Genomic DNA, 16,791 nt, shown 5'->3' with positions numbered 1-16,791 from the left:
AGCTTGCAACTTTTCTGTGGGCCACATAGCCAGGATCTTGAAAGAGACACTCCAAGCGATGTCACAAGAGGTTACCAGGTGGACCATGGAAATGCTTCAGAAAAATTTCCAATGTCTCTAGGAAAAGATGCAACATTCCACCGATTTACGGGATCCTTGAGCTGGTACTAAAGTGGAGAAGAAGCATTTGGGATGGCAATGAGAGTGTGGGAACTAATGGAAGCGTCAGATGATGGGGGGAGGACACTCCATCTCTCGGACTATCTACCCACCCTACTTATTCCAACAGTGTCCCCATCAGCCAGCTGAGAGCTGCGAAGGCAAGTAATTCATCCTGAACGAGAAGATGGAGGGAACCGCGCCTGAGGACAAGCGCTGAGCTGGAGCGGCCGGCCGGCGCGGCGCGGGTTAACCCGCTGCCGAGGCCACACCGCCCCCGTGCGGCCGGCCGCCAAACGAGAAGCGGGCGGCGGGAAGCAAGGCTGCCGAGGTGGAAATCGGTTTGAGCTGCGGCCTGCTCGGAACCAGGAGCGTGGAGAGCCCGGGAGCGTAGTGATCATCGAGCTTCGGGTTAGTCTCCGTCGGCGGGCTGCTGAGGCCCGAGCCAGGGCGTGGGAGGGCCGAAGTTTGGCGAGACCGGCAAGTCGGAGCGGCCTGGCCCAGACCGGCGTGGCTGGACGGGGGGAGGGTGTTCAGCCGTCGCTCAGTTTACCTTGTTTCATTGCAGGGATCTTATTCTGAGGGGAAAATGTCGGGCGGCTACCGATGGGGAGGCCCATCCGGCGGCGAGAACCGTATCTACGTTGGGAACCTTCCGACCGACGTGCGGATCCGGGACATCGAGGACATCTTCTATAAATACGGGAAAATCCGGGACATCGACCTGAAGAACAAGCGCGGCTCCGCGCCTTTCGCCTTTGTGGAGTTCGAGGACCACAGGTACACGCAGGCCTCCGACATCGGATCAGAGAAAGACCCTAAAGCCACTGTTTCGACATTCAGTCGTGGGCTTCTGGCCCCTGACCAGGCTGGTGTCCCCCACAGCCTCGTCCCGAATCCGGTTGGTGCCCCCACCCCCTTACTGCCTCTCTCTTCCTCCATCCCTCCCTGAACAGGGCTGCTGCTCTCAGTCTCACCCTCCACCGTTTGAGAACCCTTCTTGTGCCTTGTCTTTCCCCGCTCCCGAAACTGGGCTATTGTCTCCATCCTTCCCAGGGTCTCAGTTATACCCCTAGCCCAGAACCAAAGCCTGTGTCATTTCCACTTTCCCTTCTCAATGCCATCACTATCCAAACAAACAGAGGAAAACCTGCAGATGCTGGAAATCCAACCAATACACCTCAGTGCTGGAGGAATTCAGCTGGATAGGCAGCATCTATGGAAAAAAGTACAGTCCACGTTTAGGACCCAGACCGTTCATCAGGACAGATCTCTGCTCTAAACATGGACTGTACTCTTTTCCATAGATGCTGCCTGGCCTGCTGACTATACAAGCAGATCGGAACATCCTAAATTCTCAGTCCCTGATCGAACTTGTTTATGTTCCCTGTGTATGCATCTCAAATTTGGTTAAATCTTTTTATCTGATTTCCCCCACCTTTAATTTCAGACAATCATGCCTCATCCAGCTTTTTATCCCTCTCTTCCAAAGATCTCAATTGAATCAGATTCGTTCTATCTAATTGCATCTCAAGATTTAAAATTTTCCCATTTCATTTATTCATTCCACGTTCTTAATTCAAGCTCTAAACATGTCAGTTGAAAAATGCTAACACAGATATTAACATTTATGTTTTGTGTTTTAAACTAAAGACTTGTGCTGATTTATTTTTTATTAGCGTAACAACTTCAGAATATCTAAGTGATGCAAAACCTATCCAGTTTTCACTTGAATTGAGTTTTGAAATTAGAGTGAGCCTGGGGTTTATTCCCATTGGAATAGACAGTGATTTGCTCCTAGAGTGTGCAGTGAAGAAAGCTCTTTAGTTTCAGAATCATTCCTGAAGTCTTAAAAGCCTTCAGCAACCTTCCAAACTAGTTTGTGATCCTTATGGTCTTCCCTGCAGGGACAATCTTGATTACTGTCAAAAAATCTGAACGGATGGTGTAGGCAAACACCAAGTTAAAAATAAGCCTGGTGGGTCCTGCCCAGGTGGCTTTGGTCATTGTAGTGCTCATTGAAATTGATTTCTTAACTTTTGAGATAGCACTGATTCAGATGTGTGCTGTGCAATGAATATTCTTGTTGACCGTTTGGGGAACTTTGTCTTAGCTTAATGCAGACCTCAGTTCTGTTCTCCTGGATGCTAAAACCTGCAAAGTGAAATGTGAACTGCCCTTGTGACCAAATTGTAACTAAAACCTTGCCACTAAAAAGTGGCATTTCTGGTATCTCCCAAACTTGTAAGATGCTTCACATGTAGTTGGTTATATAGTGCAGTAGATATTATATGATCTTATGTAATCACAGAAGTAGTAATCATGAGACTTGCTAGTTATTTTTCTAGGGAGGTGATTAGCTATGGCATTGAAGTTCTGCCTTACTCTTCAAATGTCCTTGATTCATCTGAATGTTTGAATGTGTAAATTACACCTGTTTGTTATAAATTTAAGGATATAAAATTTCCCAAGAACTGTTATAGATTATTATCTTTGTACATGATATAAACTTCTGCAGTGGAGCTTCTAACTCAGGTAAGGTTGTTGGTTTTGGGTTGTTCAGAGATGGTGTAATTCCCTGCCTTTTCAACTGGCTGTGTTTTCAGGTTTCATCAAATCTAAAGCAGAGTTAGAACAGCTGTCTTAAAAGTTTGCAGCACAAAAGAAGTTCAGTGTTGAATCCATTTTTCAAATTGTCCAAATTTGCATTTCTGTTCAGTTTGCTCCCCATTACTTGAGTTCTCTTGCATAATATTTGAAATACGTGTTCAAAGTAAATCTACTATCAAAGCACGTGTCACCATATACAACCCTGAGATTTATTTTTCTTGCGGGGATACTCAATAAATCCATAGAATAATAACAATAACAGAATCAATGAAAGACTGCACCAACTTGGACATTCAACCATTGTGCAAAAGACAACAGACTATGCAAATACGAAATGAAAGGAGTAATAATATCTATACTTTTTCATAACTTTTTGAACTTCCAGGTCTCTCCTGACTCTGTGGAGAAACAACCTGAGTTTGTCAAACCTCTTCTTACAGCCCATACCCTCTAATCCAGGCAACATCCTGATAAACCTGGATTCTTTCCCAAGCCTCCATCTTCCTGATAAACCTGGATCCTTTCCCAAGCCTCCATCTTCTCCTTTACTGAGGTGACCAGAATTTCACACTGTACTTCAAGTGTGACCATACCATTTTTTTAAACTGCAAAATGACTTCCTTTTCCTTAACCACATTCTCAGTGCCCTGACCATATACCTCCTTTACTACCAGTCTACTTGCATGGCATTTTCGGGCAACTATGGAGTTGTGCAGAGGAATCTTGGGGTCCATAAATGCTATTAAGAGTCTTGCCATCAACTGTGTAGTTTCTTCTTAAATTTGACCTCCCAAAGTAACGCGTAGCTGGATTAACTCAATCTCCCCATATCTAAATGATATATATCCTGCTGTCCTTTGATAGCCTTGTCACTCTCCACAGCTCCTCCAGTTTTTGTGTCCTCTGTAAAGTGCTAACCCGTCCACTACATTTTCACCCAAGTCCTTCAAATATATCTGAAACAGCAGATGCTCCAGCGCTGGTCCCTGCTGGATACCACTGGTCATGGACCTCCAGCCAGAGCGCCCTTCCTCTACTACCCTCATTCTTCCATGTGCTAGCCAATTCCAATTCCAAACCATCAAGGTACTATGAATCCCATGCATTCCATCTTCTGAATCAGGTACCATGAAGCACCTTGTTAAATGGTCAAACAGCATAGAACCAGTCAAGTCCTCCCAAAGAAACACTCAGTCAAGTTTAAAAAGCATTTTGAACCAAGGAAAAATATGTTTAGGTTGGGGCAGGATGTCTCTAACCTCAGTCAGTGATTGGTAAACTTAATGCACACACCAACTTGCCAGAATTTGTAAAAGTGCTACCAAATAGCGGCTGGGTTGTAAAGGAATAAAAACTGAAGCTTGGAGCAGTAACTGCTGAAAGGGACCTGATATTTAAACATTTTAAATCCGAAGTTTCTTGCTCCATTTCATTAAGTTGCAGAGTTACTGCCATTTGCTTCTAAAACACTCCACTCCCAACTACTATTTACTTCAGTGGGGGTGTGTTTATCGGATATTTGCTAGGAAGGGGGATTGTTCCTGCTTGTGTGTTGTCTAAGATCAGGCAACACATGTTAGAGCAAGATCAAGATTAGCTTCATTTTAAATTGATTTCAATTCTATATTTGAAGTGAGTGAATCTGTTATTTAAACACATGCTCGGTATTTAAGTAATAAAGTATCATAAATCCATGTATTGCAGGGAGCTGTTTGAAGTTCTGTCTTTAAATCTGGATTTTAGGAAGATGATCCTTTCACTGGAGGTTTAGATAGGTTTGTCTGAAGCCTAGTATCTGAGGGTGCATTGGTCTTGGGTAATTTAAACAAGAAACCATCTCCTTTCACCTATATCATTGCCTAGTTGCATCCTTGTATCACCCCACCATTCAAAATTTTGTTACACCTAAAGTTGACTATTTATGCACCAAGGACTGTTCACTCATCATTCCTGTACTTGTTTTATTTGACACCTAATTTGGCAGTACCCTTATTCTTAAAATTGTCAGTTTTGTTTTCAGATTCTGACACTGACATCTCCTATTTTAGACGCTCACCTGCCTGGATCCTAAGCATTCTACTATCTTTGTAAGTCCCAATTCCATTGCAGGGATTCAATGTTAAATTTTTTTTCCCCAAATGATTATGATCGTATCTAAATATTTGTTGAGAAATAACTATTTAATGGAGAGCTGCCTACTTCAGGGAAAGGGATAAAATTGATGTTTGGAAACTTAAGATTACTTATTTGCCATTTAATTAATAATTTTCAATGTAATATGCACTAGGAAAATCTGTACATTTGCAGAAACATTTTGATGAAAAGTAGGCTTTAAATCTTCAATTTTCCAAAATAATATTTGTAGTGAAGGTTGAGTTATTGGGTATCTGAGGTGGGACTTGCATACTTTATTCTGAGTTAACTGTGTATTGGGCTCCACTTCCTTTCCTCTTTAGTAAATGGTGGACCTTTGAACTGGTTTGCTTACTCCCCTCATTCAACATAATACTTTGATCCACATGTTCCACCTTCTGTTTGTTTCTCCAAGAGCATATGAATAATTCTGAAATCTTACAGTGGATTATTGAGGTTCGTATGCCTAGTATAAGCCTAGATTACTACATCTGCCACTCAATGAAAGAAAAATGGAGGGCTTGGTTGGAGGGGAGGTTTGGATCGATCTTGGGAGTAGGTTAAAAGATTGGCACATCATGGGGCAACGAGCCTGTGTTGTGCTGTACTGCTCTATGTACATGCAAATTGGATGGGGCTAAGATGATTCAAGAATTGAATTTGTGGCTCAAATATTTGTTTGGTAGAGATATGTTTTTAATAGGTACAAGCATCAGTACAGGACTTCATTTGCTGTGTAGTTATGAAAGGAATTGGATATTGAATAATCATCAGCTAAATTGCCACTCTTAATCTTTTGATAAAAGGATGGCATTGTTTTCTAGGCTCAGCTGTTGGGCCTCGGACACTGGTGTTAAGGTGGTAGTCAGGATGACTGACGTCCAATCACCATCATCCTTTTTGTGAGGTATGGCATACTCTCCCTTTGCTTATTGCTCCGTTTTACTTGGATACCTTGACGTCACATTTGATCAAATGCTGCCTTGATGTCAAGAATAATCACTGTGGAATTCAGGTCTGGCATCCATGCTTGGAGCAAGGGTGTGATGATGTCTTTGTGGCCATATAATAATCTGAACTGAGCATTGGGGAGCAGAATATTGGTGATAAAGTGCCTCTTGATACCAATCACTCATTGAGGTTTTTATATTTGCACAAGTATGTGTATATATGGCTGCAATGAAAAATTTATTTGCAGTAGCGTTACAGGAGAATAGCGTTAGAGGTACAACACTTCAATTCTGCTGATTGGGGGGTGAATCGGATTGCTAGTTTAGCCAAATGGATTTTGCCTGCATCTTGTGAGCAACATACTTGGGCAATTTTTCATATTGTGGTGTAGAACCCAGTATTGTAACTGTAGTGAAACTAATTGCCTAGAAGTGTAACTGGTACTGGAATGCAAATCTTTGGAATTGCAGCTGTGGGATGTTGCCTGGTTCCTTAGTCTTTGCCACAACCAGTCACCCTGCCATTTCTAGTTAATTTGTGGATTTAATCATGTTGGTGGGAGTTTGGCTTTGTGATGATGAGAAAGCCATCTATTTGGCACTTCTGAATGAACGTGGCATTGAATGTTTTTAGCTTTGTCTGTATCACTCGTGCTGGGCCTCATCATTGCTGAATGACAGAATATTCTTCAAGTCGCTTCTTACACCTATGACTGTGTGGCTAAGTACAGCTCCAACACCTTACTGAAGTTTGCTGACGACTCCACTGTGGGCTGTATCAAAGATGCTGATGAATCCGCATACAGGAGGGAGATTGAAAATTTGGCTGAGTGGTGTCATAACAACAACCTCCCACTGAACGTCAGCAAGACCAGAAAACTGATTGTAGACTTTGGGAGAGAGAAACCAGTGGTCTATGAGCCAGTCCTCAACAGATGTGGAGAGGGTCAGTAACTTTAAATTCCTGAATGTCACCATCTCAGAGGACCTGTCCTGACCCATCATATAAATGTAATTGCAAAGAAAGCACGACAGCACCTCTACTTCCTTCAGAGTTTGTGGCGATTTGGCATGACGACAAAAACTTTGACAAACTTCTATAGATGTGTGGTGAAAAGTGTATTGACTGGCGACATTACAGCCAGTATGGGAACACCAACGCCTTTTGAGCAGAACATTCTACTAAAGGTACTGGATTCGGCCCAGTATATCACAAGTAAAGTCCTCCCAAACATTGAGCACATCTAGATGAAACGCTGTTGTAGGGAAGCAGCATCCATCATCAAAGATCCTCACCACCCAGGCCGTGCTCTTTCCTCGCTGCTGCCATCAGGTAGAAGGTGCAAGTGGCTCAGGTCTCGCACCACCAGGTTCAGGAACGGTTTACTATTTCTCAACCATCCAGCTCTAGAACAAAAGGGGATAACTACACTCAATCCATTGAGATGTTCCCACAACCGATGATCTCGATCTCACTGTAAGGACTTCTTAATCTTCTTTCATGCTCTGTTGCTACTTATTTGTATTTGCATTTGCACATTGTTGTTTTCCGTGCCCTTACTCTTCCATTGATTTTGTTTATAGTTACTATTCTATAGATTTGCTGAGTATTCCCACAGGAAAAAAGAATCGCGAGAGTTGTATGTGGTGACATATATGTACTCTGCTAATAAATTTTACTTTGAACTTGATTTCCCTGCCACCAATAATTGAGGTGTCCCACAAAGTCATCAAAATTTGGAGCATGTGGGATCGGGGGTAATTATCTGACATGGAATGAGGATTGGTTGAGAGATAAAACAATGAAAAAGATAGGCCTAGTGGGGTGGCATAATGACCTGTAATGTTTGAGTTTTTCCCAATCTAGCGTAATGATTTGGATGGGAAGATCAAGTGTAATGAATTTTCTTTTCCTGATAATATGGCTGGCAGTTTGGGTTTTGAAGAAGATGCAGATGAGGATTGTAGACGGGTCAAGTGAATTAGTGAGGACATGGCAGATGGAATCTAATATTGGAAAACTTTAAGTCATTCTGCTGTGGGGTAGGGAAAAATAGGAGTGTGGGGAGCCTGTATGTTCAAGATGGCAAGAGGTTGAAAGGTGTTGGGGTTAACAGGGACCTTGGTATTCTTGAAGACACAAGTTACACTCCAGTACAAGGGCATTTAAGGGGTGGGTAGTATGATGGCCTTTATTAGAATCAGATTTGAGACTAAGAGTGAAGATATTGCATTTACTTAGGGTCTTGATGAAACTATACCTGAGATATTGTTTGCAGGTTTGACCTTCTTTCCTAAGATCAAGAAGGAGGATAGAGGAAATGCAAATTAATTACCAAATTAATTTCTGGGAATTAACAGGATAAATTGCCCTAAAAAGAGTTTAGGAGAATAAGAGGTAATGTTGCTGGAACATAAATTCTCACGGGGCTTGACAGGAAAGTTGCAGAAATAAAATCCAGTGAAATCTGTCTTGGTATCAATTTGAGGGATTGATTGGGCTTTTGGGACAGATGCGAAGTTTCTTCCAGAGGCTGAAGAATCTTTGGAATTTTGTATCTAAAAAGGCCGTGGAAGCTTACACTGTAAATAGATTGAAAGTTTTTGGATATTACAGGATAGACTACATCGAAGTTGATTAGAAATTTTGGTTGGCGGAAGTGGTTATCCTGCTATTTATTTGGTAGATTGTGAGCCATAAAAATTATTTTTCATCAGTTAGTAGATTGTTATGTTAAAATGATTTTCATGATGGTAGCTGAGTCATGGAACTGGGAACGTAACAGGCTAGGCTGTGTACTCATTAAATCTTCATCTGGTGTTTTTGCTGAAATGTTATCAGTGAACTGTTAGCATGAACTGGCAATCCAAACCTGGCTAAAATGTAGAAATATGCAGCAAATTGGCCTGTATACAAAAAGAGAAGAAGACAAATTCAAAACTAAATATTAACTTGTATTTTTTCTTCAGATGCTATGTAACCTGCCATGCACTTTAGAACATGTTTTCAATTTGATATGTTAAGAATTTGTTTACATCTTTAAAGAATGCATTAGCTTAACAGGTGAGGTGTATCAAAGTTGGTCTGATGACATTAATTTATTCAGGTTTTGTTGAGGACATTGCAGATTGTAAACTATGATTATACTGTGCCAAGTGACTTTTCTGTCCAAGCTTATTTAGATCCATTTGTAAGACTGCCTTGAATAACAAAAATTATTGGGGACGGCACAGTAGTGTAGTGGTTAGTGTAATGTTTATAGCACCAGTGACCTGTGTTCAGTTCCTGCCCTATTTGTAAGGATTTTGTACATTCTTCTCTTGCTTGGGATTCCTTCTGGTGCTCTGCTTTCCTCCCATATTCCAAAGGTAGATAGGCTAGTAGGTTAATTGGTCACACGGGTGTAATTTGGGTGGCACAGGCTTGTTGGGCTGGAAGGGCCTGTTACTTACTGCTCTGTATCGAAATAAATACAAAAATAAATAAAATGAAGATGTTGTATTTGTTCACCTTAATTATATATGGGAAAGTTATGATTCTCAGCTGTAGTACTAAATCAAGATTTATTGGCTTTTACTTCCCAACCCCTTAATGTATTTTCAATTGTCCATTCAGCAACATGCCTACCCCTGTAACTTTACTAGCAGTGCCTTGCTTTGTTTTTAATGCAGTTCAAAATAATTTGCCTGGACACAGTCTGAAAGTCAGATTCATAATTGTACATTTCAGCTGTTAAATTAGATATAATATGAAAAATGTTATGGTGCTTTTTTTAGTGCTTGTATTGCCTCCATATTGTTTAACTGGTGTAGTTCTATTACTATAGAAAACTCGTCTGTGTACTGTTTCTGCGTACTGGAATGATTGTCTTAAATTCTCAAACACAAGAAGCTGCTCCCATCACAGGCCTAATTACTTGATAAATTTACAAATTCTCTCATGATTGAGCTACAACCTAGGTTTCGTGTTCATTTGCTTGTTTACTTTTTGCAGCCTGTGAAACAGCACAGCCAACAGGACCATCCATAAACATCTCAGCTGGGCGGCCTATGAAACATCTGAAATAAATAAACCAATTATAGAACTCCTGTTGATGTCATCAATGGCTGGATCTTCTGTTGCATTGCACATAAGGAAGAAATTTCCAAATAGATGGAAAACTGTGGCTTAACTTCTTCCTCCCCCCTTGCATTGGCAGAGATGCACAAGACGCAGTCTATGGAAGAAATGGGTATGATTATGGAGTCTATCGCTTGCGCGTGGAGTTCCAGAGAGGCCGAGGAATTGGCGGAATCGGCGGTGGATCTAGAGGAAGACCAGGACCACCAGCCCGCAGATCAGATTTCAGGGTCATTGTCTCCGGTGCGTTTTTGTTTTCCATTTCATGTTTAAGAGCCAATGTTTTTCTTCTAAAGAGCTGAATAGAATTGGAAAACCGATTAGTGTAGTGTCCTTTTAAAGCTGGGATTTCCGTATGCTGACCAACAACCCTAGCAAACTTTTTTCTTTTCACTCTAGTATGTTTTATATGATTTTTATGATCTGGGAGGCTTGGAATGGGCTGCTTGTTGATAAACCATCAATGAAAATATCAACATCTGTTAGTCCAGCAAATTAACTGGAACACCCATTTAGGCTTTATATTGGACTGCATAGAACCCTGTGGTGCACCATGAATTAAGTTTGGACTCAATAAAGATTTGGACACAGCTGGTATCGAGCAACTTCATATGTTTGTGGATGAAGATCATTGGCACAAGAGGCTTCCTATGGAGATTTATACGTTCTTATTCTGCTACAGAACTACCAACACACAGGGTAGCAAGTGCATTATTTCTGCTATCCTTTGGAATCGTCAGTGCACTGCCACAGTAATTTCAGTTTAGAAATCATTCGTGAAAATTATTCATTTAAAAAAATGAATAGAAAGCCTTTTTTAAAAAATCTCTCTTGCTAATTCTTTCCTCCACCCTCTTCTAGACATTGGTTACTTGCAAGACTATGGTACCACGGGAATCTTAAAGTACCTTTTTTAAAAAAAAACAGCCTCTCAATTTGAGGTGAGCCCGGCTAGCAACCTGTTTTCCCCTCTGAAGGCCATAGTGACAAAGTCTGATTCCCATCCTCATCCATCCAGCATTTTAATGAGCATCTCTCAAGTGAGAAATCCTGACAATTTTCTCTCCTCTAGTCCACGGGTTCCGAAATCAATTGTAACAACACTTGTTATATTTTGATATGATTCATTTCGAGGTACCACTGATTCCTTGATGTAAAAACAAAATGTTTTATATCGGATCAATCAACACATTAAAGGGGAAAAGACAATCTTTTTTTTTCAACTTTGTGCTGTCCAGTCCCTTTTGGGTTGCTATTTTTGCCCCTAAATTTAATTCTGATGACTGATAATCCCTGGACAGATGCTTCAATCTTAATGAAGAGAAGAAGAATGTGAGGCCCATTTGTTTCAATAACACTGAAGAAAATGTTACGATAAAAGACATTATTTCTGGATTGATTCTTCACAGATGTTGCTTAATTATGCTGGACATTGATAAGTTTTTCCACGTTGATTTGAGATTTTAGTGGTCTGTAGCCGTTACTCACAAAGCTGAACACATTGTGTACTTGGGTCTTTCTCACTTGTGGAACGAGCTGACAGATTAAAAACGAAACATCTGGAAATGAATTATAAGTTCTGGCAAAAGGAAACTGAGAACAGCTGAAACCACATCTGGCATCCTCACTACTCTGGAACTTCAGGCACTTGGACAGCAATTAATACCATATGAAAAGGTCACAGGACTTGGCCTGTATATTTCAAATATACTTTCTTTGGGTGAAAATAAAGATGATTCATGTGAACCTTTTTCTTAACCAGCACTTAAAATGCGGTTAGATTTGTTGCTTGAGCATTCACTCCTAATGTGATTTTGGAGAATAAATACAGCAAATTAATGCACACATCCTAGTTTAGGAGATAGTCAAGTACCACAAAAACTCCTAAGAAAAATTAAATGTCCTCTTTATTGTGTATTTTTCCTGTGAACTTTGGAAAAGTCGTGATTACATATACACTTATTTCCCTTTAGCTATTTCTTCATTTTTATAGTATTCCGAATTAAAATCATCAGGGCTTGCACGTTCAGTACATCCCAATTCATTTATCAGAATTTAACACTTCCGTCTTTTTCTGTGTAGGGCTACCACCCTCTGGCAGCTGGCAGGATTTGAAGGATCACATGCGAGAAGCTGGTGATGTTTGTTATGCAGATGTTTTGGGAGAAGGTGCCGGAGTGGTGGAATTCCTCCGTAAAGAAGATGTGGATTATGCAGTAAGGAAGCTTGACGATACGAAGTTCCGTTCTCATCAGGTTAGTTAGTTTGTATTAATTCCGGGTGTGCTTTTAAAAATTTTACAAGATATGGGTATTAGTGATGCTGTTTACTGCCAGTTCTGTTGCTGAGTCCTATTTTGATCTGATTTGATCCATGATGTTAATTGGTTTACATAACGTGGGCTATGTGAATTCGCAAATCACTACCCCAAAATCTGAGATGCAGAATAACATTTGCTCTCATGGAATTTAGGTGGGGCAACTCTCAAAATTGTTTAGAACCCAAGTGTGCATGATGGCTACTGTTTAAAAATGGTGACTGTCTCAGTCTAATTTGATTAGTATTTATTTTGGATGAGACACATAACTGTAACACTAAACTGGCTCAAGAACAATGGTAAGAATAGACCATTCTTGCTGCACTATTCACTAAGGTTGTGGCTTATTTTAAAATTTGGTGTCACGTTGCTGCACTATCTCCCACCTTTGGATTCTCTCTATATTAATATTCCACGACTCACTTGGTCAGACCATTCCAAAGATTTTCCGCTGTCTGATTGCCAACCCCCTAGTTTGAGACGGTGACCCCAGGTTCTATGTTTCATTCATTATTATTATTACATCATTCATCCCTGTACCCTGTCAAGACTTGTGAGAATTTTGTATGTTTCAATAAGATGGCTTCTTGTTCTTCTCTAACCCCTATAAAGTATTCTGCTTAATCTCTTATAGAGGGAAGGACCCATCCAGGAATCAATCTGGTGAATGACACTCATTCTGTCATGTATATTTTTTGTACCGACAGAGAACAGATCCTGTACATAATATTCCAAATATGGCCTCACCCGGGTCCATATGGAGCGGTATAACAAGACGCTCTCTTGCATTAAAGGTTGATGTTCCAAATTGGTTGTGGTACCTAAGATGTTACTTTCAGTGATTCATATACAGTGCTTTGGAAAACATTCAGCCCCCACAACTATTTTCATATTCTACTGTCTCATTTTCTAAATTTAAAATGTATTGAAGTAGAATTTTTGAGCTAATCTACAAAACAAATTCCAAAACCTGTCAACAATTTACTAAAAAATAAATCTAAATTGTGAGGCTGAAAAAGTATTCTTCCCCTTTTATAATTACCAACTCACCCCAATTTCTTGATGTAGAAAATTGATCGCCTGTTTTCAATGAATATGTATATCAGATGAGACCAAAGTGGAACTCTTTGGCCTCAACACTAAGTGGTATGTGTGGTGTAAATCTAATACTGCACAAAAGCCAGGTAACACCATCCCCATTGCAAATTATGGTGGAGGTAGTATCATGCTATGGGGATGCTTTTCAGCAGCAGGGACTGGAAATCTGGTCAGGATTGATGGGAAGTCGAATGCTGTTAAATACTGAGAGATCCTGGATAAAAACGTGCTAGCGTCTTGTCAGAATGCTTAAACTTTGGAGGAAGTTTGTCTTTCAGCAGGACAACGACCCAAAGCACACTTCCAGAGCAACCATGGAGTCGCTATTGAGTGGCCCATTCAGAGTCCTGTCCTTAACCTGATCAAACATCTCTGGCAAGACCTCAAGATTGCTGTCCATCGCCACTCCTCAACTAACTGGCACAGCTTGAGCCATTTTGCAAGGAGGAATGGGAAAATTTTGTTCCATTACATTATGCAAAGCTAATAGACTGATCAAAATGACTACTGGTTATAATAGCTGCGAGAGGTGGTTCAACTAAGGGATGAATGCTTATTTAACTGACATTTCAGTTTTTGAATTTTTAGTTTTACACGTTTTACAATATTCCTCTGGTTTTTGGACTCTACTGTTTTTTTTTAGAAAAGCACGTGATTTGCAAATAAAAATTCTCAGTTAAATTGATCAAAATCCCTGGTTGTAATACTCCTGAACAAAGGATTGTGAGCTGAATACTTTTTCAAGGCTCTGTATAAGAACACTAAGGCCTATGAATATTAGCATCTTTCAAACACCATTTGAAGAAAATAGATACTAACAAATAAACTCTTTTCGGGCTTCTTTTATTCTAGCAAAGTGGATAACTATTTTCCACACTTGTATTCCATCCGTCAAATCCATGCTCATAAATTTGGTGCGTCTATATTCTCTACAGCTCCCTCAGAACCACCCAAACTTTGTAACTTCAGTAAATGTGGGTGGGTTGTATTACACTGAACAGCTAAATCCCCAGCACAGATCTCAGTTTTGTCCCATATCACTGTTTCACAACTAGAAAATAGCCCATTTATTCATGCTATTTTCTTTCAGTTAACCATCAATCTACAACAATATCAGGTTTGAATTTTTAATAATCTTTTATGCAAAACCTTATCAAAAATGTACTGAATGTATCTGCTAAATGTTTATAAATAATACATTATGGTTTTCACTTACCTAATCCACTAGTTGCGTCTTCAGAATCTCAAACAAATTTGTTAAACATAATTATCCTTTTATAAATCCATGTTGACTGTCCAGTCCTGATATTATTTTCTAAACACTGCTCAATAAATTGTAGCATTTCCCTAATACTGATGTCAGGACTATTGGTGTATAGTTCCACACGTTAATTCTGTCTCTGGTCTCTCTCTCCGTGTGCCCTTTCTTAAATGGTGGGGTTACATTTGTTATCTTCTAACTTATGGAGCTTTGAAAGACAGCAACATTTGAAACCCTAAAAACACCCAACAAGTTCCACCAATACTAATTTTGTACCAATGCTAATTTTGTTGGCAATTCCATTCACTTTAGACCTGTAGTTTCCACTGTGTCAAGCAGGTTTTCAATTCATCCATGAAGGCAAATCCAAAATATTTAATTTGTTTTCTGATTTTTTCCCTGTATAATTTCGAGTCTGTAAGTAACTGTTAACTTTCACTAGACCATGCCTCCGCTTTTATCCTTTCATATCAATCATCTGGACTAGGCACATACTTTGGTTTGGCTTGGCTCAGTCTTAATGGTTTCAGACTTACAAAGCCTGTAAGATATATTATCCTGCTATTTCAGTAATTCAGGTGTTTGCTAACAGCTTGGTTTAGTTTCAGCATAAATTATCGAGATCTTTCATTGTTAATTTATATAGAATATGGTATGTATTTTCTTCCCAAAATTATTCCCCTTCCTTTCTGTAATTCCTGTTGTATATTTTGTGTCTGGATTATAGCCAGAATCCCCTATGCTTACATGACAGCAGCATCTTTTTCTTATAATTCATTCAAATATTGCAAAAAAAGCCCAATTGATTAAAAAGGCAGAGGTGGGGGAAACACACAGTCTAATTGTAACTGCTGTCACTCTGGTAGATGCACTTTGGTCTGTTTACCAGTTAACACATTGGGATTATGAGCTAAACAATTTGGGACCTTGTAGAATTTATTTTTACTAAGTGATAGGAATGTATTTCTTTCAGATATTAAATATTTGCATAAAGTACTCCCAGGTTAGGTACATTGCAGCTAGAAGCAAATTAAGAACTACTCTGTCAATAACAAGCCTCGGTATTAATCTCTCAAAAATCCTAGTGGGTGCAGCAAGGAGAAACCATCCAACTTCCACCATCAGCCACTCTGTGCCCTTTTTGAGATTCTGTTGTATTGCTGAAGTGGGGGCAGAGAGTTTGTGAAACAGCATATACTTAGGAACCCAGATTAAGACACCAAAACTGTTTACCTAACCCTTTTGGTCAGTAGACAGAACATTATCCTCTGAAATATCAGTTGGAATTCCAAGAAAGGTCCTGGAGATGTTTGGTTGATAAATTGGCAGGAGTACCTGTGATAAATTCCTCCTGCCCATTGTACTGTTTATTATTGAAGCACCAGTTCTGAATGTTGCAGTCCAGTCTTTCCCAACAAGTTTGGCTTCTGCCACTAATCATCTTCAATTCTTTTCCAGGGAGAAACTGCTTATATTCGAGTTCGCGCTGACAAACCCAGAAGTTCCAGTTATGGGAGATCAAGATCAAGGTCCCTTTCTAGAGGTCGTTATTCTCCCTATCAAGGCAGAAGCTCCCCCCAATATAGATGAGGACTTGGTAGTCAATTTTTTTAAATCTACATTCCATCACTAGTGGTTAGTTTTTCCTTCAGTTCTATATTTCATGTAATGCTTTGAATAAACTTGTTTTTTTCCTTTTTATTATTGACTGTGTTGATCTTTACTGGTTTCAGCTAACTTACACACTTCCCTTTTTATTAAATAAAAAATAGCAGGGAACTGGTGTGCTTATTTCTGAGCCTTTTGCCCTCAAATACAGTTCTGATATATCAAGCCCAAACGTACTGAAAATAATATATTAACTTCATTTAAGTTGAAAGTGAATTTTAAAAAGGAAGATGTTGCCCAAATTCAGGTTATAGAGGATATTGCTGTTGCTGCAGATGCTTGCCCGTTTAGTATTTGACAGCACCTCTGGCCACTGGCTGAATCTTCTCAACAGGCAGGAGTAGACCTGCAACAAGCAGTGCTGACTTCTAGATGAAGTTTTAAGTTAACGAAGGGTACTCTGGTTGCTTAAGACTGCTTGCAAGTCGAAGTTTTGTGCAGTTCTGGATGGCGATTCTTCAAAAGATTCAAGATA

General features: G+C 39.9%; 1 protein-coding gene across 1 annotated transcript; it reads left to right on the top strand.

Moving 5' to 3' along the window:
• The first annotated feature begins 420 nt into the window (after positions 1–420).
• Positions 421–16,248, top strand: LOC134338617 (serine/arginine-rich splicing factor 1B-like). Its single transcript, XM_063034598.1, has 5 exons — positions 421–570; positions 728–939; positions 10,052–10,215; positions 12,055–12,227; positions 16,107–16,248. The coding sequence occupies exons 2-5, from the start codon at positions 749–751 to the stop codon at positions 16,236–16,238; spliced, it is 660 nt and encodes a 219-aa protein (XP_062890668.1). The 5' UTR covers positions 421–570; positions 728–748; the 3' UTR covers positions 16,239–16,248.
• The last annotated feature ends 543 nt before the right edge of the window (positions 16,249–16,791 follow it).

The sequence above is a fragment of the Mobula hypostoma genome, chromosome 27, assembly GCF_963921235.1.
Source record: "Mobula hypostoma chromosome 27, sMobHyp1.1, whole genome shotgun sequence".
Taxonomy (NCBI): domain Eukaryota; kingdom Metazoa; phylum Chordata; class Chondrichthyes; order Myliobatiformes; family Myliobatidae; genus Mobula; species Mobula hypostoma.
Note: the sequence above shows the minus strand (reverse complement) of the source record. Positions and strands in the feature narration are given on the sequence as shown.

What these genes read in the sequence shown, in the direction of transcription:
- LOC134338617 (XM_063034598.1), top strand. Translation starts at nt 749, where the DNA reads ATGTCGGGCGGCTACCGATGGGGAGGCCCATCCGGCGGCGAGAACCGT. An exon ending in GTGGAGTTCGAGGACCACAG is followed by an intron (nt 940 to 10,051) that starts GTACACGCAGGC and finishes TTGCATTGGCAG; the next exon opens with AGATGCACAAGACGCAGTCT. An exon ending in TTTCAGGGTCATTGTCTCCG is followed by an intron (nt 10,216 to 12,054) that starts GTGCGTTTTTGT and finishes TTTTCTGTGTAG; the next exon opens with GGCTACCACCCTCTGGCAGC.